This window comes from Alexandromys fortis, unplaced genomic scaffold, assembly GCF_014885135.2.
Source record: "Alexandromys fortis isolate MF-2015 unplaced genomic scaffold, M_Fortis_MF-2015_v1.1 scaffold_151, whole genome shotgun sequence".
Lineage (NCBI taxonomy): Eukaryota > Metazoa > Chordata > Mammalia > Rodentia > Cricetidae > Alexandromys > Alexandromys fortis.
The window spans coordinates 3,850,223-3,871,614 of NW_026068043.1; the positions used below are offsets into that span (position 1 = coordinate 3,850,223).

General features: G+C 47.5%; 1 protein-coding gene across 1 annotated transcript in view; it reads left to right on the top strand.

Moving 5' to 3' along the window:
* Galnt17 (polypeptide N-acetylgalactosaminyltransferase 17) overlaps positions 1-21,392 on the top strand; it is a 419,016-nt gene that overhangs the window by 231,952 nt on the left and 165,672 nt on the right. Inside the window, exon 5 of the mRNA XM_050166139.1 lies at positions 2,276-2,473. Within this exon, the coding sequence (XP_050022096.1) occupies positions 2,276-2,473 (198 nt within the window). The remainder of the gene's footprint in view (positions 1-2,275; positions 2,474-21,392) is intronic.

Below are 21,392 nucleotides of genomic sequence, written 5' to 3' on the forward strand. Positions count from 1 at the left end.
AATTTAAAAAATTAAGAAGTAAAAATGTTTTTTAAAAGTGCAGAAAGTGAGCTTCCTTACTTAGAAAAAGGAGGCATGGTTTCTCCAGACAGGTGACATTGGCGCTAAGCTCCTGGTGGCTCTGCTTTCTGCTGACTGCCAAGAGCAGAACCCCCCCCCCACACACACACACACGCACACACAAAGAGAGACTCTCTCCAGTGACGACATGAGGGAGAAAGCTGTAGAAGCTGAGGGGAATAATTTCCCTCTGGCTTCCACCTCCACCATGTGTGTAAAAAGTATCGGAGGCAGTCAAAGGCCCAGGGTATATTTTATTGCTCATTTTAAATAGAAAGATGAGCTGAGCCAACAGGTAATTCAATAGCTGCAAATGAAAAGAGATTGTTGCCGGCTGTAAGTTCTCATTATTCTTCCAAAGAGCACAAAGAAATGGGATTTTTCCACTTGACTCTTTTCCAAAGCCTATGCTCTGGTCCAAGCTGCAAGATTAATGTCTCGGCTTCCAGGAGCCATCTTTAGCTTCTAGGATGCTGAAAGTGATTCCTTCCTGTGATCAGCCTCACAGACACACAGTGGCTTGACCATCTGCTCTGGGTTAAGCCAGCCAGCTAACACCTTGAAACCCGAGCCTGTTCAAGCCAGGCTGCAGCCTTGCTGGAGGAGGCACAGCTGGGAGTCGAGATTTGCCTGACTCTGGGTTTAATTAGTTCCAAGCCTTCTGCTGCAGACCAATCAGATCCTTTTAAGCAATCAATTAGATAATCAATTAAAACAACAAAAATAGTCGAGCCCACACAAAGAAACTAATGAAGCTGCTTATTAAATCCAGCACGGGAATGACCTATTTGAGGATAGGAAATTTAGTACCAGCAGAAAGAAAAAGAAAAACGAAAAAGACATCAGCAAGAAGTGGCAGACTGTGCTCTGAGGAGGAAACCGTATAGAACTGCCGGTCATGCAGAGATGGGAACTGTTTATGATGAAAAAATAAATAATGTATTAAAACAGCTAGGGGCTGGAGAGATGGCACAGCACTTACAGCTCTGATAGAGGACCTGAGTTTGGTTCCCAGGATGCACACCAGGGGGCTAACAACCACCTGGAGCTCCCTCTTCTGCCCTCCAAGGGCGCTGAAGTCACATGCACACATCCACAAAATACTCCGGCCAGGCTTCTCCTGTCCACACAGGCATCATGATAGTGATTTTGTTATGAGAGAGTACTGCACACTTGAAAACACGTCCAAAAGAACATCCTCATTGTCTCAGTGTGTGGGTGCACCCCTCGTGGTCCTGAGTTCCTTGCTTGTGCTCTCTCTCCTTCTGTTCCTGATTTGGACCTTGGGGTTGTAGAGAAGTCAAGAACAATGGCAATGGGTTTTGATCCTACTGCACATACTGGCTTTGTGGGCGCCTAGGCTGTTTGGATGTTCACCTTACTAGACCTGGAAGGAGGTGGGAGGTCCTTGGACTTCCCACAGGGCAGGGAACCTAGTCTGCCCTTCAGGCTGATGAGAGAGGGGGAGTTGACTGGGGGAGGGGGAGGGATATGGGAGGCGGTGGCGGGGAAGAGACAGAAATCTTTAATAAATAAATAAAATTTAAAAAAAAAGAAAACACGTCCAGAGTGCTCATGAATATGGATCCGTTGGTGGAGGGCTTTCCTAATGTGCGCTAAGTCCTAGGTTCCATCCCGAGCACCATATAAACCAGGCATTTTAAATGACAGGCCGAGGCATGCTTCTAATTCCAACAGTAGGTAGAGGCAGGCAGATTGGCAGTTCTAAGCCAGCCTGGGCTACATGGGAGTTCAGGGCCAGCCTGGGCAACTTAACAGAACAGTCTTCAAATAAAACCCCCATCAAGCTAGGGATGTAGTTTGATTGGTAGACTGCTTGTCTAACATGCAGGAGACCCAGGGCATGATCGCCAGGCTTACACAGAAGGGCTGTGGTGGCGCGTTCTTGCTGTTGTGGCACCAAGAGAGTCGAGGCAGGAGGACCAGGAACTCAGGTTCCTCCTCTTCTACACAGCTTTTGAGGCCAGGCTGGGGCACATGAAAGTCTGTCTCAAAACAAACTGGAGAAATCAAACCTAGAAACCTTCTGGCCGTCGCTACTCAAAACTCTCGTCAGTCACATGCTTTGCGTACCTCGGTTTCTCTCCCAGTCCCAACCTTCGGTTTGTCTTCATTTGGGGCAGTTTTAGAAGCCTGCTGGCTGACGCGTGCCCACAGGGGACAGAGTTTGATGGTGCCTTCTCTGCTTTTGCAGGGCGGAGCCTGTCCTGTCCCGCATCCAGGAAAACCGGAAGCGGGTCATCCTCCCCTCCATCGACAACATCAAGCAGGACAACTTCGAAGTGCAGCGCTACGAGAACTCCGCCCACGGGTACAGCTGGGAGCTGTGGTGCATGTACATCAGCCCCCCGAAAGACTGGTGGGACGCCGGCGACCCTTCTCTCCCCATCAGGTCTGTGGCAAGTAAGCTCTGGCGGGGCTGGGAAAGATCTGCGGAACAGTGAGACCCCAGGCTCAAGGGTCAGCTTGAGCCACGGAGCAGGGCTGGGAGAGGCTGGCAAAGACTGGTGCGGCGCTGTGAAAGCAGCTCCCCGAGGAGTGATGGTGCCTTAGGACCATCATTCCTGGCTGAGGGAGACAATTGCAGTTTATTGCAGCAGCTACACGTCTTAGGCGCCGCTTTCATATGGCTGCAATGAAAGTTTAAAATTGGTAATAATCCAGTTTTTCATCCTTCCTCGGGTGTTACATGGCTTCACAGTCTATGATTTTACCTACCCTTGGTTAACCTTTGTGAAAACACTAAATTATCTCAACGTCTCGGCTCAGCATCGGCAATAAAATCGCATCTGCGAAGGTTTTTCCTATAGTGTCGCATTGACAGGTAATAGAGATCGGGGTATGGCATGGGGGAGGGGGCAGCATCGTTCTACCTAGCGGCACTCGTGTGGAGGTCAGGGGACAGCTTTGCGGAGTTGGCGCTCCCGTTTCACCTGTGTCCGGATTCTGGGATCAAAGGTGGGGTGGGTGACAGGCTTGCATGGGAAGCACCATTATTTGCTGAACCATCTTGTCAGTCCCAAGCTGACACACACACACACACACACACACACACACACACACACACACGTCAGAGGATGTTCACCATCTTTCCTCAGGCATCTTCATTTGAAACTGTTTCTTATTAGCATGGAACTCTGCCACGATGCCAGGCTAGCTGGCTAGTGAGCTTCCAGAGAACTCCTGTATGTGTCTCGCATCTCATCGTTACTGCGATTACAACGGTGGTGCCTGGCTTTTATGTGGGCTCCTGGGATCAAACTGGGGTCATCGCTTTTGTGAGACAATCACTTTACCAACTGAGCCATCTTCCCAGTCCCCAACTCTTTTTTTTATTTGTTTGTTTGTTTTGTTTTGTTTTGTTTTTCAAGACAGGGTTTCTCTGTGTAACAGTCCTGGCTGTCCTGGAACTCCCTTTGTAGACCAGGCTGGCCTCAGACTCGCTGAGATCTGTCTGCCTCTGCTTCCCAAGTGCTGGGATTAAAGGAATACACCACCACTGCCCAGAAGTCCAGTCCCCAACTCTTAAAATAGGATTAATTCTGTCTTCAGTCGTTAGAGGTGGGAAGGGCATCTTCTCCAAGTCTGACTTTAGTGAAAGTTTTTTTCATATCAAGCAGGAAAGCAAGGTGGGTGTAGGCTCTGTCTTGGTTTGCAAATCTGTGATAAACAAAATATGTTAGTTTTTTAAAATTCCCATGACAAGTATCTGAGAAAAAGCAATTTAAGGAAAACAAGATGTACTTTTTTTGGAGACAGGGTCTCACTATGTAGTTCTGGTTGTTCTGAGACTCACTATGTAGAACAGGCTGACCTCGAACTCACAGAGACCCTTCTGCTTCTGCTGCCCAAATGTCAGGATTAAAGGTGTGTGCCACCACACATGCCTGGAAAACAAGATTGGTTTTAACTCAGCATTTCAGAGGCAAGTCTATTGTGGCAGGAGCAGCTCACAGCCTAGAGGCAGGAAAGAGGAAGAGAGAAATTGTCTGTTCCAGCTGCCTTTCTCTTCCCAGCCCCTTTTATTCCAGCAGGTACCCAGCTTTGTGACACGGGGCTGCTCACATTTAGGGTGGCTCTTCCCTCTTTATCACTTCTGTCTGGAATGCCTTCACAGACACACCCAGAGATGTGCTTTAATCATCTCCCAGATGTCTCTCAAGCCAATCAAGTCAACGCCAAAATTAACAACCTATCCTAGCTAGCTTTAACTGTTAGCTTGACACAGCCTGGAGTCACCTGGGGAAAGAGTATTGGTTGAGAGATGGCTTAGATCAGGTTGGCCTATGGACACTTTGGTGGGAGATTGTCTTGATTGTTCATTTGTGTAGTAGGGCCCTGTCCACTGTGGACGGCACCATTCCCTGAGCAAGTGGTCCTGAACTGTGTTAGTAAGCTAACCAAGAATTGGCCTATAAGCAAGCCAGTAAACAGCATTCCCTAAGGGTTCTACTTCCAGTACCTTCTTGAGCCTCTGCCCTCAGTGATAGGCTGAGACCTGGAAGTGTAAGCCAAACAAACCCTTTCCTTCACTAAGTTGCTTTTTGTTTGGAATATTTTATCACAGCCACAAAAGGAAAACAGGAGCATCATCACACCGGAGAAAGGGTTTGAGAAGTCTTTTTGATTTTCTGTCTCAAACCAAAAGCTGAAAAGTTGCCTGAGAGTGGTACAATCAATGAGCAGGTTCAAAAACCACGGAAGGTGGACTTTGAGGGCCATCTCAAAGGAAGCTGTGTCGTAGCCCAGTTCAGCTCTTTCTGCAGTGTTCCAGAATGATCCCCCAGCTGTCTGTAAGTCATAGTGTAGACTCATCACTGAGAAGGCATTACCTGAGAGCCAAGGTAGAACCCGCAAAGATATTTAAACTTTAACAGAGAGTATGTGAAGACCCAATGACCTTCAGAACTTAAAGACATTAAGTTTCATATTTTAGTAAAATGATCCTTCCTCCCTCGTGTTCTTCAGACACAGGGAGAGGCTGGTCCCCAGCTATGACTGAAAGAATGAGGTGATAACGGGGGGGGGGGGGGGGGTTGGTCACAGTGAGGAACTTTGATGGCCTAGTACCTTTGTGTGTGTGTGTGTGTGTGTGTGTGTGTGTGTAATAGTGGCAATAGAACAAGGGCTTAAACAAAAGTTCTGCTGCTAGCTCTTCACTGGGGTATTCCAGGCACGTATTCTTCCTCTCAACCATGCCCCCAGCCCCTCACTTTAATATTCTAGGTAAATGCTTCTCCTGAGTCATGCCCTCAGCCCCTCAATGGGGAATTCTCATAAGAACTCTACTGTTAATCCATATACCTCCAGATATTCACTGGAGGTTTCTAGGCAGGTGTTCTTACACTGAGGTGTTTTTGCTTTCGCCCCTCAACAGACACTAGCTCTGCCATCATTCCCTCACAGAAGGATTCTCATCAAAAGAGCTACCGCTGAGCTACACTCTTAGCTAAGGTGAATTGGCTGGTGGACATGGGCCCGTCTGCACAGGAAGGCTTTGTGTGAAACAGGACATGGCATCCCTCAAGTTGCTGCCACATTACCAAATGATTAATATGCGCTTTAAAGACTCAAGAACATAGAGTTATGATCCTGAGCCATTAATATTACATGAGTTTCTGATGTACAAAATGGAAGCATGCACCAGAGGTCTTCTCTTTGTGCGTCTTTACTTACCAGACACTTAATTTGTTAATGGTTGGTAGGGAGATTTAATTGTCGGAAAGGAGTTTTATGGGCCTGCTGATATTATTAAGCTGATAGAATGTGCTTTCTTAATCATGAGGACATGGTCATTTCTCCTCCATCCAGGAATGCCAAGATGTTAGTGGTTATGATTATACTCCATTGAAGTGTACAGGGAGCCTGTCATATTCCAAAAAGCATAGTCTAAATAAAGCATTGCATACTAGATTTCCTGGTAGGGGATGGAGGATAAGAAGTTTCACCCTGGGGGCTAAAGAGCACTTGCCACTCTAGCAGAGGACCCAAATGCAGTTCCCAGAATCCACGTTGGGCACCAAGCAACCACCTGTCACTCCAGCTCCAGGAAATCCAATGCACTCTTCTGACCTTCCCGGACACTGTACTCATGTGCAAAAACCCATACAGGTACACATCCATGCATGTAAATAAAAACATCAAAACTTTGAGGAATCTTTGCTTTAGGGGAGCATAGTCCATTTCTTTTGTTCTAGTGTTGAACACTGCAGCTAGAGCTTCATGAGTACCAGGCAAGGGCCCCACCACCGAGCCACCTCACAGCCCTTTCGTTTTATTTTTTATCACTTTTTGTTTGGGGATAGGGTCTTTATAAGTGGCATAAGCTGGCCTTGAACTTATTCTTTAGACCAGACAGGAACTTGTGATCCTCCTGCCTCAGCCTCTGGGACAGCTAAGATGACAGGCCTGTACCACCGCACTCAGCCTACATTCTTGTCCCCGTATGACCTAAGGAGCTATTTGCTAACGTGTCCTGTTGCTTCTCGCCCTTAATTGTCTACAGCTGAGATTTCAGGTGAGAGTGGCAGGTGACCTCAAAGAAAACAAAGGCCCCATGTAAAGGCTGTAGTTAGGGATGGTTAGAAAACACATCCTGCCCAAGGAGGCACCTGCCTCCAGCCCCATGTGTTACTATACGGAGAACCAAAATGGCTGGCCACCAGCCTTTTGAAAAGTCTTCTTTTCATGTGTGTGTGTGTGTGTATATATATATCTGTGTGAGTTTATGTCACAAGTATGCAGGTGCCCATGAAGCTCAGAAAGGAGTATCAGTTCCCTTAGATCTGGAATTACAGTTGGTTGTGAGCTGCCCCAACCGGATGCTAGGAACGAAATATAGTCCCACTGGAAGAACAACAAGCTTTCTTAACCATGGTGCCTTCTGAAACAGGATCTAGTGGAGACCTGATCTTGAACTTGCTGTGTAGTTAAGGAGGACCTTAAATTCTTATCTTCCTACCTCCACCTTCAGAGAGCTGAGTTTATGTGATACTGAAGATAGAACCCAGGGCTTCGTGTATGCCGGGCGCATGTCACATGAGTTGAGTTATATTCCCAGCTCTGTATTCCTAGATCAGAACTTTTATGAAGTCTTCTGACTTCAAATGTCCAGGACTGCATTGTCTTGTCAGAGTTTCTATTGCTGTGAAGTTGCCATGACCATGGCAACTCTTATAAAGGTAAACATTTAATTGGGTGGATTACAGTTCAGAGGCTTAGTTTATTATTATCTTCATGATGGGACATGTGCAGGCAGATATGGTGCTGGAGAGGTACCTGAGAATCCTACATCTTGCAGGTAACAGGAAGTAGTCTGATGGCACACTGATCAAAACTTGAGCAAAAGAGACCTTGAAGTTCACCCTCACAATGGCATACTTCCTCCAACAAGAACACATCTATGTCAACAAGGCCTCACTTCCTAATAATCCCACTCACTTTGGGGGTCATTTTCTTTCAAACCATCACATGTACCAAGCTTCAAGGTGGCCTTGCACACCTGGGGAGATAGTTTAGTGGAGAAAGCACTTGCTGAGGACCTGGGTTTCATTATCCAGAACCCCCATAAAGCTGGATACAGAAGCATAGGTCTGTAACCTCAGCACTTTAGAGAAAGACTTACAGACTTTTGATTGTTTTTATTCTTACATGAACGTGCCTGTAGAAGTTTGTGTGCACTATGTACATGTCAGAGCCTTTGGTGACTAGCAAAGGGCATCAGATCCCCTGAAACTGGAGTAGCTGACAGCTATGAAAGCCCGATGTGGGTGCTAAGGACTGAGCCTGAGTCTTCTGAAAAGGCAGTAAGCATTCTTAACCTCTGAGCCATCTCTCCAGACCCCCATCCCAGCACTTGTACAGTAAGATGGAGACAGAGAAAGGAAAATCCCTGGATATTCTTGCGGTGGTCTGAATGAAAATGGGTTGCAAAGGCTCACAGGGAGTGTCATTATTTGAAAGGTTTGGGACACTTGGTCTTACTGGAGTAAGCTTGGCCTTATTGGAGGAAGTGTGTCACTTGGGGCAGGTTTTGAGCCTGACCCAGTGACTCACTCTCTCTTCTTGCTGCCTGATGATCCAGCTGATCTCAGCTGCCTCCCTAACAACATGTCTGCCTGCACGCTGCCATGTTTCCCATCAGGATGATAATGGGCTAAACCTCTGAATGGTAAGCCAGCCCCAATTAAATGCTTTCTTTTGTAAGAGTTGCCATGGTCATGACGTCTCTTCACAGCAGTAGAAACCCTGACTAAGACACTCATGGATAATCTAGTCTGGTGTATGCAGTGGAAAGCAACAAAGAGACCTGTCTCAAGCAAAGCAGAAAGTGAGGGTTGACACCCCAGGTTGTCCCCTGACCTACACCACACACACACACACACACACACACACACACACACACAAACACACACACACGCATGCATTGATTAAAAAGAAGAGATGGCATTTGGCTAGTTAGGTCTCTAGAGTGGAGTATGGTCTTTGTTCTGTGCTTGCCCTATGGATACTGCACCATTCCCAGAATGGCTTTGACTTGTGTTTCTCGTATGGGAGTTGTAGGCTTCTATGATAGTTGATTTATTGTGGGGTTGAAAGATTTGGGAGAAAGGACACAGAATGATATAGGAGAAGCATAGTAAGTCTTCTTGGAGGCTCTAGAACCCAATCCCATGCACATGTCCAAAGTCTTTTCTTCTGAGACTTCTTGGTAAGAGAGTTTGTAATGCCCTGGCGTAGCTCTTGCATCTGTGTAGGAAAGGTCCAGAATCTCTGTTTTAGTTTCCAGTGGTTTTCCAGAGAGATGGCGCTTCCATCCATGTCACCAGCACCAATGGGTGTAATAAGTGAAGAGCCTCTTTGATAGCTTGATGAAAGTCCCCTTTACCCCGAAGCTGTGTAAGTGGCGAGGACATGGCATTTACATTCCCTTTAGTTTATAAATGTCATTGAGCCAGTGTCCTGGGAAGCTCTGGGACTCCTGAGGTGGACCACCATTCAGTGTTTCCTTCTGGCTTTCCTAGTGGGGTAGCCTTTCCTTATCCACTCATCAGTGATGAAAGCATTACAAAGGCAGACCCACGGCTGACTGTTGTGTAGCTGATGCTCTGGTGTCTAATGAACACCCAGCATTTAAGAGGTGATGCCAGAAACATTGGTGGATACATGGGCAAGTGGCAGATGAGGTTCAGGAGAGAGGTCGGGTCTCATAAATAATTAGAAAAAGATTGAGGGCTGGAGGATGCCTCCTTAAAGAAAGTACCTGCCATGTAAGTGGGAGTAAGCATCTGACTTTGGAAAAAAAATCTAGTTTTGTTGCTTTGGGCTTGTAATCCTAGTGCTGGGAAGGAGGAAGTAGGGAAATTCTTGGGGCTCAGTGTCCAGCCAACCTAGCCAAATGTAGGAGCTCCATATTCATGGAGAGACTCTGTCTTAGAAAACAAGGTGGATGGTATCAGGAAGGACATTTGGGGTTGACCTCTGTGATGGGGGAGGCCCTTCTGTCTGTGTGTTGCTTTTATTGGTTAATGAATAAAGAACTACTTTGAACCTATGGCAGGGAAGAACAGAACTAGGTGGGGAAAGCTAGGCTGTATGCCAGGAGAAAGAAGGGTGGAGCCAAGAAGACGCCATGGAGCCACAGCCGGAGATAGACGTGCTGAAACTTTGCTGGTAGGCCAAGATCTCATGGTGATATACAGATTAATAGAATTATCTATTAGGGTTAAATTAATATATAAGAGTTAGCCAATGAGAAGCTAGAGCTAATGGGCCAAGCAGTGATTTAATTAATACAGTTTTTGTGTGATTATTTCAGGTCTAAGTTAGCCGAGCGGCCGGAAACCAACAAGCAGCCCTCCTTGCAATACCTCTGGCCTCTGCATGTATAAGCAACTACACACCACACACATACACACACACACATGCAATTATTTTGAATGGACTAATTCTATTAGTCTTCACATTGTGTGCATGGATGTGGAAAATCAGCCAAGATGAGTGTGGAGGGGAGCATAAGTCTAGCTTTGAGGGCACTAGGCTAGAGGCACCATGTATTTACAAACACCTGGCTCAGTTCAGCAGCTGAGTGCCAGAGCTGTCAGCTTTACATCTGCTGATCTGAGAGTCTCTCTCCAGCTGTGAGACTCCCCCCCCCCCACAAGACTCTCACCAGGAAAGAACCGGGACCTGAGGTGTTGTGATGTCTGAAGGGAGAATTTCACTGCACCCTGCTTGTGAGCCTCGTCTGCACACTGCGCCACGCCAGGCATTTTCTGTGAATTGACAGTGGGGCCTCCCCGTTCCGTGTTAGGTGACCTTGTAATTAGTGACATTGCTCGTTAATAACCAATTCAAGATGATGAGTAACAATTAGCAATCCTTAATCCAACATATAATTTGATGATAAATTATAAGGTACCAGAGTGTCAGCACCGGGGAGAGTCATTTAGTCGAAAGAATTGCCCTGGGTGTGCATAGCTGCTGAGATTTCACTTTCTGTGCTGAGATATATGTAAGGGGAGAAGGCTACTTTTTCCTTCCTGGGGGACGTGACAAGCTTACACAAGAGGAAAGCTTTAAGTGACAAAAACAGACCTTTTTCTTAAGGCTTTAAAATAGACATCTTTTTCTATGTATCAGCATATATATTTTAGGCATTAACTGTGTTCAGCTTTATGGTAGGTACTTCCTTGGGGACAGTCCTGGTTAAATGATAAGACTCTTATCTTGAAAGGATCTGGAGACTGAGTGGGGAGAGGGCTCAGTGGGGAAAGTGCTTGCTGTGCAAGCATGGGGACCCGGGTCTCATCCTCAGAATCCGTGTTAAAAATCCCTGGCCTGATGGTGCGGACTTCTAGTCCCAGAGCTGGTGGAGATGAGGCAGGAGGATCCCTAAGGCTTGCTGATGGACCAGCCTACCCATATCTGGAATGGGGGAGGGGGTGATGGGAGGGGTCAGTGAGAGACCCTGTCTCAGAAAACAAGGTAGACAGCACCCGAGGAATGAAATATGAAGTCGACCTTTGGTCTCCACATGGACATGCACACACATGCACCTGTGAATACCTGCATACCCACCTACACACACACACACACACACACACACACACACACACACAGCTTGATTGGAGACACAGACCCAAGTTCATGTGATAATCCTGTTCTGGTTAGTGGGGATTGTGGAAGGAGGGTAGTAGATTTTTGTGATTGTCTTGGAGGGGAATCTCATACGAACCTCATGGAATTTTTGTGTGCAGTGTTTGCCGTTTATATAGCAAATATCTCTAACATCTCATGGGTTGAAGGTTTGGTCCCCAGATGTGGCATCATTGGAGAGGTGGTTTCATTAACGTCATAGATGGGTTGACCTGTTGATGGCTGTGTTGATGAATGGGCTCTTAGGAGGTAGAGGCATTAGGGGTATATTTTGTACCTGGTTGATAGTCTGTCTGTCTGTCTGTCTGTCTCTCTCTCTCTCTCTCTCTCTCTCTTTCTCTCTCACACACACACACACACACACACACACCTGCTTTCACTAATTCTGTTTTTTCTTTGCCTCTCCCCTTCTGTCTATCTCCTTCCTGTATGTACTTGTGCAGTCAAGATTTCTTGCCTTCCCCCCATCTATCCCTTCCTTTCCCTCCACCATAACATTTTCCCTCACCACAGTCTAAAACCTAACAGGGTCAGTCAGCTATGGACGAAGAGCTCTAAAACTTGACCAGGATAAATCTTCCCTCCTTTAAATTATTCTTGCTTTATAAGAGTGACAAACAAAACAAGACAAAAACAAAAAGCCCTAAGTGGCAGAGTCAAGTGTTTTACACAATGCAAATCCACTAATCCCCATAGCATCCCTAGAAACACTGCTTGCTTGTTTGTTTTTGAGACTGGGTCCTATGAATCCGAGGCTGGCTTTCTAGTGGCTGAACTCTCTAGTAGCTGAAGATGACCTTAAACTCCGAGTCTCCTGTCTCCTCCTTCCAAGTGCAAGTATGTACCGCACCCCTGCTTTATGCAGCGTGAGAAAAGAACCCCAGGGCTTCTTGAATGTTGGCACAATGCTCTACCCAATGATCCCAGCCTTACTCCTGGTCCTTGTTTCACAAAAAGGCCTTCTCAGGTCCTTGCCCATAGTCACTCACTGGGTAAGAGGTACAGCTGGGACTCATGGAGGAGCAGAAAGAACAAGGGATGAGGGAATGATTCAGGACTGAATTTGAGTGTTACATAGAAGCCATACCACACATTGGCAAGGGCTGTTGGCATTCCTGGTGTTGTGTATGAGGCTGGCCAATCTCAGAGTGGTGAGGAAAGGGGCGTTGATCTGTGCTTAACCAAACGAAGCCTGTCATGGTTCTCCAGATACCTGGATAACTTTTAGCCATGGGTCTAGTTTACCCCACACAGCGTATTCCACAACCACCTGCTCACAGTGCTCAGAGTGTAGGTGCATGACTTACCCAACGGCAGTGAGTACCTTCCAAAAGTCTTACGTGTCAGCTGCAGGATGCGATAGGAAGAACAGAGCCTCAGGTACAACAGAACATTTTTTAGATTTTAGGCACATTCATGGGGTAGCCTGGGCTGTCTTTCTGCTTATAACCCTCCTGCTTCAGCCTCCTGATAGCTAGGATTACAGGCTTGAAAAAATAGAAGTTCTTTTAAAAACAAAACAAAGAAACAAAAAACCTTACTTGGATGTGCAAGAGTGTTTGCATGTGAACATGTGTGCACATGTGAATGCACGGCTGTCATAGCTCTCTCTTACCAAGTAGGTCTTTGGAATCGAATTCATGTCCTCAGGCTTGGCGGCAAGCACCTTTACCACTGAGCCATCTCGGCTGTTTGAAGGATAGATGGTCTTTAGTGTCAAGGGATTATTGTGCAGGGAGCAAAAGGATACCCCTTCTTCATGCCAGCCTCTCCAGAAACTGTGACAGAATAGAGGTGTGTTTGTAGTCATGGTGAAAACACTCTTTGGGGTGAAGTCAATTCAACCCCCTGACATCGTCTGGTCCCTTGAATCATAGCCCAGATAGCTCACTATTCCTTTTTGCACTGAACATTCAGGCTGCATCTACACAGCTTTCTATTGGAGGCAAAATTCCCAGGCAGTGCCCTGAGGCTACAGCAGCATCTGCAAGGCAATCACTCTTCCATTTGACAAGAGGAGAGGGACCTGTCTCCATCAGCCAACATGGGCCACGACAGCTCGCGGTAGCAGGTAGATTAATCTGAACCATGTAGCGGCAGAGATGGTCCTTTATCCCAGTAGAGAGTTCTGATGTGGTGGGCTGCCTCAGAGTAGACAAGCTTTATTTAAAACTGAAAGAGTTTTTTTAAAAATGGGAGATACTTTGCCTTCGAGTTAAAAGTGAGGTTTGTGAGATATAGCTGGCCATAAATTGGGGAAGCAGGGTACCATTAATTTTATCAAGTTGGTTTGGCAGAAGGGAGAGCAAGTAGAGTTTAGATCCCTCTCTTGCAGCAGTGGGAAATGTAAGCTTCAGCTCTTTGTGGGTTTTTTTTTGTTTGTTTTGTTTTGTTGGGTGTGTGTGTGTGCGCGTGCGTGCGCGCACGAGAGCACATGTGCATGTGTGCATGCTTGTGTGATGTATATACACATGTGTACAGGCTTGCAGAGGCCAGAAAAGGACATAAGGTATCCCATTCTAACTTGCTTGCTTGAGGCAAGTTCTTTTACTGAACCTGGAGCTAGGCTGGTGACCATCAAGTCCCAGGATCCCTTTTTCTCTGTCTCCCATGGTGCTAGAATTACAGGCTAGGGTAACAGGCTTATGTGTATCTGCCACACCAAACTTTTTATGTGGGTACTGAGGATTCGAACTCAGATCCTTATGCTTGTGTAACAAGCACTGTTAGCCACTTAGCCATTGCGTCAGTTCCTATAGCCTTTACTTTGTTAGCTCTTCATTTTTCAGTATAGTATTGGGGGTTGTCCCACCAAGCTATGTTGGTCTCTAGTCCTTTGTTTTTATTTTGAGATGGGAGTATTACTAAGTTTCCCTGACTGATATCAAACTCACTGTGAAATCCAGGATGACTTCAAACCCTCAATCCTCCTGCCTCAGTCTCCCAAGAAGCTGAAATGACAAGCCTGCACCCTATACCTGAGCTTTAATCCCCTTCCCAGATTATTCCAGATTATGTTCCTGGCCTTCCCGCGTGTTTTCCTTCTCCTTTCTTTTCTTCCTGTTCCTCATTTTTTCCTCCACTGTCAAAGCCCAAAGTGTATGTTTGGGAGACTCTCAACTTGGGTTCAGAGTAGACTGTAACTTTGGCTTACTTCTTACAAGTCCCTCTTATGAAAGAAAACGCCTTGCTGACAGGCTCATGCTTAGATCTAGCTGTCTTACATAGCCCTATATCACCTGCTTAGGGAATGGTGCTGCTAATGGTGGGCTGAACCCTCTTGCATCAATTAACAGTCAAGACAACACCCTGCACACATGTTCACAGGTCATTCTGATGTGCACAATTCCTCACCAGAGGCTCTCCTCTCAAATGACTCTAGGCTCTGTCAAATTAACACTAAATCTAACTTGGATTTCAGGTATTTGGTCCCAGCAACCTAGAAAGCAGCTAACAATCCTCTGGTGGTTCTTACTAAAGCTTACAGTTGGAAAGCGGGTGTTATAGACACAAAGCTGGGTTTGGAGCCGGCCCTCACCTACTTTCCTGTTACTGAAATGTAAGAAGGTATGACTCTTTCACTTCTGTTAGGTCAACAAGAAAGTAAATAGACCTGGGAACAACAGTGGCACCCCCCGTCATGCCAGCTCCTTGGAAGGCTGAGGCAGACGACTGCAAGGTAGAGAACAGTGTGGGCTACAGAATGGCATCAAGAACAGGCTATATAACTTAGGAAAATCAATGGATATACCTTTGTAGTAGAGCCCCTGCCTGGAATCCCCAGTAAGGGGCTGGGGTGTGGCTCAGTGGTAGAGCCCCTGCCTAGAATCCCCCAGTGAGGGGCTGGGATGTGGCTCAGGGACACAGCACATACCTAGAATCCCCTAGCTAGGGACTAGAGTTTAGCTCAGAAATACAGTACCTGCCTAACATGGGCAAGGCCCATGGTTCAATCATTAGTATTGGAAAAGGAAGAAAAAAAAAAAACATGGGGAAGAAAGAAAATGGAGTTTTACTTTAATACCTGGGAAGGTGGTAAATTCTGATAGCAGATCTCCCAATGCCTTTTCTAAATAACACGGGCTATTTTCATCTCATTGTCCCAATTGAGTTTTTAAGGCCCAGAAGAGTCCAGCCGACTTTCTCAAGATAAGAAAATGTGGGCTGACACCTCGCAACATCTAGTTGGAATTTTAGGTTATAGTCTTCCTTCTTTATTTCTTGTTGCCAAAGTGACTCTAAAAATAACTGTTGCTACCAGGCACACACACGGGCAGTCGGGAGCCGTCTTCTTCCCTCCTTGTGAGAAGCCTGGGTTCCTGTAACATCAAGTCATCCTTCTGGCACGTTCTCAAACCAAAGAAAGACTGTGACGAGCTTGTTTAACATTTAGGAACAGCATAACCACCACACGTGCCTGCTTGTGCAGTGGACCCTTCAAAGGGCCTGGAGCACAGGCAGCTTGTGAGGCCCTGGGTCGCTCATCCTCACGGGAGGCCCTTCGTAGACTTGGTTGGGTGCCCCGGGGCAGATTTTGGAGTCTGACTTCAGTACAAGAAGTTCAATGGTCTCGGGAATGCCTAAGAAGTTCCCCCTTAAAGGAAGAAGCACAGAGACGTTTCTTCACTGTCTCTCATTAATTGAGCTTCCTACCGCGGTGGCTGTGGTGAGCGTGGGAGGGCTGGGCTTGCAGGTGAGGGGCTCCCAGGTGTGAGCAACACTGAAATCTCCCCGGCGTGGATGAGTTCTGAGAAAGGTTTTCCTCTGGAAGTCGGCTTCATCTCCAGTCTGAATTCAACCTAGTCCCCTTTGTGAGTTTGATTTCTCTTTTCTCCCCTTTCTTTCCGTTATTTCTTATTTTATTTTATTTATTTGTGTGTGAGTGTTTGGTTTTGATGCTGGGTATTGGACTGAGAGCCTTGCACTGCTAGGCAAACACTTTACAACTGAGCTTTACACCCCCAGCCCCTCAAAGGTAAATTCTACTTAAATGTTCTACCACCGAGCTGTGCCCCCAACCCCCGCGCTCCCCACGCCCCAGCCCCTCACTGGGGGATTATAGGCAAGGACTCTATCACTGAGCTACACCCCAGCCCCTCACTGGGGGATTCTAGGCAGGTGCTCTACCACTGAACCACACCCCAGCCCCTCACTGGGGGATTCTAGGCAGGTGCTCTACCACTGAACCACACCCCAGCCCCTCACTGGGGGATTCTAGGCAGGTGCTCTACCACTGAACCACACCCCAGCCCCTCACTGGGGGATTCTAGGCAGGTGCTCTACCACTGAGCCACACCCCAGCCCCTCACTGGGGGATTCTAGGCAGGTGCTCTACCACTGAGCCACACCCCAGCCCCTCACTGGGGGATTCTAGGCAGGTGCTCTACCACTGAGCCACACCCCAGCCCCTCACTGGGGGATTCTAGGCAGGTGCTCTACCACTGAGCCACACCCCAGCCCCTCACTGGGGGATTCTAGGCAGGTGCTCTACCACTGAGCCACACCCCAGCCCCTCACTGGGGGATTCTAGGCAGGTGCTCTACCACTGAGCCACACCCCAGCCCCTCACTGGGGGATTCTAGGCAGGTGCTCTACCACTGAGCCACACCCCAGCCCCTCACTGGGGGATTCTAGGCAGGTGCTCTACCACTGAGCCACACCCCAGCCCCTCACTGGGGGATTCTAGGCAGGTGCTCTACCACTGAGCCACACCCCAGCCCCTCACTGGGGGATTCTAGGCAGGGGCTCTACCACTGAGCCATGCTCTCAGCCCCATGTTTGTAAACCTAAACCTATATCCATAATGCCTTAGAAATTCCAAGCCTGACTCAGAGAGATTCTTGGCCTCTTCGCCTACTGTCTTTCCTAGCTTCCCTAGAAAGCCTTCCTGGGATGTGGGGAATAAGTGAGTGTATCCCACCTGTGACCAAAGGGAAATCTCAAGGCCTTTGCTTGTAGCATCCTTCCTTCTCTGGGTCATTGTCCCTAGCCAGGCTGGTTACTCCTTATGCCGCAGTGTTCCTGGCAGACATTCACAGCTGGCTTCATATGTGACCTTGCTCCAGTCTGATGAGGAATCCTCTCTGTTCTCCATAGCCGTTCCTGTCTGCAGACCCCCTCCCTGAACCTCAGCCATGGTCCCCTGCCATTCCAGCCTCAGCTGCAACCTCATTTCCCACTCAGGGATGAGAGTCAGCTGCTCCTGTGGCTTCCAGCTCCACCCCCGCCTTCCCTCCCCCAGGAATGGAGCAGGACCATTAAAGCACTTGGCCTCCTGCCGCATGGCTTCTGGAGCATCATGTTCCCCTTCGTAAGGATGCCCCAGATGGAGGCTGTGAGGCCATCTGTGGGGCGCAGTCCATCCACAGCCCCCATAGAGAACAGCAGAATAGCCCACTCTGCTCTGTGCACAGAAGTCTCTGGGAGGCACCTGCATTTCTTCCCATCTGCTTCCTTCTTCCATGGTTCCTGCAGTAGAAGAGCAACATACAAGCTGCCCTTGCAAAAGCACTGACCCCTCGCTCAGTCCCAGAAGGTGAAATAAAAACAACATGGAGGTCTGGCCTCTCCACCTTCATCCTGTGTCTACCTCCTTCCTGATTCTGTACAGATGTGTTAACACCCAAGGACCGAGTCTTCCCTCACCTGCCTCATCCCCCTTCAATGCTGAAGGCATGAAGAAGTCATTTTCCTGCTCCTGCAGTTACCCTGGATACCTCACGCAGAATCCTCTTGGGCCAGAACACCTGCAGATGAAGACAGTAGTCCGCTCTGGAGACCCTGCGTCTGGAGCAAGAGTGGTGGTCTCCCGAGGACTGGTTTATCCTTGAGCCACAATAAGAACTTTCTGGAACTACCTTGCAGGGCCAGAGCTGAGACAATGATGATCATACCTCACTTTGACCAGGACTTCTTAATTATGCCTAGCCCCACCCCCTCCTGCAACTCTTCCTCTATTTTATTTATCTACTATGTATATAGTGGTCAGCCTGCATGTTTGCTTCAAGGCCAGAAGAGGGCACCAGATCTCATTGCAAGCTCTGGTTGTAAGCCACCATGTTGGTTGCTGGGAATTGAACTCAGGATCTTTGGAAGAACAGCTAGAGCTCTTAACCTCTTGAGCTATCTCTCCAGCCCTATCTCCCTCTATTTTAACCTAAAGCTCAATCAGTACCCAGGGATGAACCTGGACTTCCTGGGCTCCTTTATCTGCTCTTCTTCCCGATGTCTTGATTCAGTTTCCTTCCTCTGTGTCTCATTGTTATTCCTGTGTTTCGATGGCTACTGGGCAGCTATGGATTCGGCTCGGATTGTAAAGTGCCTAACATGCAGCATCCCTTGGGTCCCAAACCTCACATCAGAGTGAGCCGAGTTGGAGCATTCCTGTAATCCTAACACTTAGGAGGTGGAGACAGAAGGCTCGGGAGCTCAAAGTCATCCTCAGCAACCTAGTGACTTTGAGATAAGCCTGGGCCACATGACACCTTGTTTGAAAAACTAACAGCAACAACAACAACAAAAAGAACAACAACAAAAGGTAATGGGATATTGGATAAAAGGTGACCCCACGCCTAGCCTCTTGGGGACGCCAGAGTCCTAGCTTTTATCTTATATCACAATTATGGTTACAAAAGAATATTAGGTGGGAAACTGTGGACTTTATCCTCCTCCCCCGAGTCTTAGCTGTGCCACACCTGTTCTTTCTATGTAGGCAGGAGCCCTAGGCTCTGGCTTCCCCATCATTTCCATTATCTCTTAAACGAGGAAGCAAAGGAGGAGACTGGGGAGATGGCTCAGGCAGTAAAATGCATTCCATGCAATGTGGGGACCTAGGTTCCAGCCTCCAAACTCCCACAAAAGCTGAGCAATGCACAATTGCAATGTAGAGCTGGGGGGAGCGGGGGTCTCCATCCCCAGTGAGTGAAGCCGAGCCAGGCACCTCCAAGTTCAGTGAGAAACCGTGTTTCAGAAATAGAGGAAGACATTGGATGCTGACCTCTGGCCTCTGCATTCACACACACACACACACACACACACACACACACACACGGACAGGTAAAAGAATTGGGAAACACAATAACAAGCTAGCTGTATCTTCGAGCAGAGGTCACCCCGCCCCAGCAGAGAAAGTCACATGTACAGCTTCCCAACTGTGACCTCATTTCCAGACAGAAGAGCAGGATATCCCTGAAGACAGTAGCTTCCCCCAGGCTCCTCTCCAGTGCCAGGGATCAGAGGTAGAGGGGGCACGGCGGTGAGACCTCTTTCATTAACATGACCTCATTCTTTGCCCTGATTCCCAGAGACCTCCTCTTTGCTGCCCATCTCTCTCTCATCTGCATCCTGTAGCTCAGCTGGGATCCTGGTTAACCACCGGTAGGACTATCTCTGACCCCGATGTTGTGAGCTGGGAAGTGGCGCTCATTGCTTCATATAAAACTGGGTGGGGGACTGGAGAGATGGCTCAGTGGTTAAGAGCGTTGCCTGTTCTTCCAAAGGTCCTGAGTTCAATTCCCAGCAACCACATGGTGGCTCACAGCCATCTGTAAAGAGGTCTGGCGCCCTCTTCTGGTCTTCGGGCATGCACACAGAATATTGTATACATAATAAATAAATAAATAAATAAATAAATAAATAAATAAATATTTAAAAAAAACTGGGTGGGTATAGTGGAGACAGGAGGATCAGGAGTTCAAGGTCACTCTCAGGTGCATAGTGAATTTGAGGCCAGCCTGAGATGTATGCTACGATGTCCCCAAAATAAAAACAATAGTTGGTATATCTGTATCAGGATAAGTGATTCTCAAGCTTTGCCTGTTGGGGCAGCCGGAGTCATGGCTTTTAACACGAAACTGCTTATAAAAGAACCTTAAAAGTGGAAACTCAGGGACTGGGTTTGAGGGCTCACCTCAGGACCTCAAAGCCTTTTCTGCACCAGCATTTTGGTCCTCAATGGGTCTGTGTGCAGCGCCCTGTCTTCCTTGCAGCTTGAAGCATCTCTTCAATCCCTGGCATCAGCCCCTCTATCAGGTCGCCTGCACTGCGCCTCAGATTATTAGAAATGGATGCATATCCTGAAATCCACACTTCTGAGCCCCGTTTCTTTATCGGTCTGACTGAGCTTCTTTTAGTCATGCTTAGGATATAAATAGAAGCTTTAAAGGTTTGGAAATTTTTTTAAACAATTGTTTGACAGCTTCATACGTTTATATAATGAGCTTTCGTCGTTTTCACTCCTTCCCCCTCTCTCTGCCACTGGAACACTCCCTAGAAACCTAGTGTTTAAACACATGGGCCGATGGGAGATAAGTCACATTTGGACCACCGCACTAAATAGTAAAGTAAATAGGGAATGCCCCTTTCAGGCACAAAGCCTACCTCACCCCTTGCCCTTCTGCCAACAAAGAATACAAAGAAAAGAGCACCTAGGAACTCAGATCTTTCCATATTTTTTTCCATCTCGCTCACATCACCTTCTGTGATTATCTTTAACTTACATTCTGGGAAAAGTATGGGTGCAGCTCAGTGGGTACTAACATGCATGAAGACATGGGTTCCATCCTCAGCTCTGCATGAACAGGGTGTGATGGCACACAGCTATAATCCTAGCACGCAGGAGGTGGAGGAAGGAGGAACCGAAGTTAAAGGTCAACCTTGGCTACTTAGCAAGCTGGAGCCCAGCCTGGTCTACCTAACAGGTAGGAGGCCAGCCTGGGCTACGCAAAACTCTGTCTCAAAAATAGAAAAGTATGTTTCTTTCTCTCCCCCATTTCCTTCCCCTAGCACCTTAAACGTGATGCTCAGAGCATTTGCTCTACCGGGTCATTGAGTTAACCTGTAGACTTTTCTTAGCCCACGCCTTCAATTCTTTCATAGCCAAGGCCAAGAACTTGCAAAAGGAACTCAGGGTGCCAGCAGGATTGATTACCAGGCTTCATGGGAAGGAGGACGTCTGTACCCTTGTTCATCAAACCCTGTAGGATTTTCTTAGGAGTTACTGTGCACAGGAAATCAAATTTCTCTACAGTCTGTCATCTCCAAGAGACAGGGATACTTGCTTGAAGAAACTTCAAATCGCAGAGACTTCAAAGCTGAAGAAGATGAGGAGGGTGGAGAAGAGACTGACAGCCATGGAATTAGAGCTCCCTAAATTG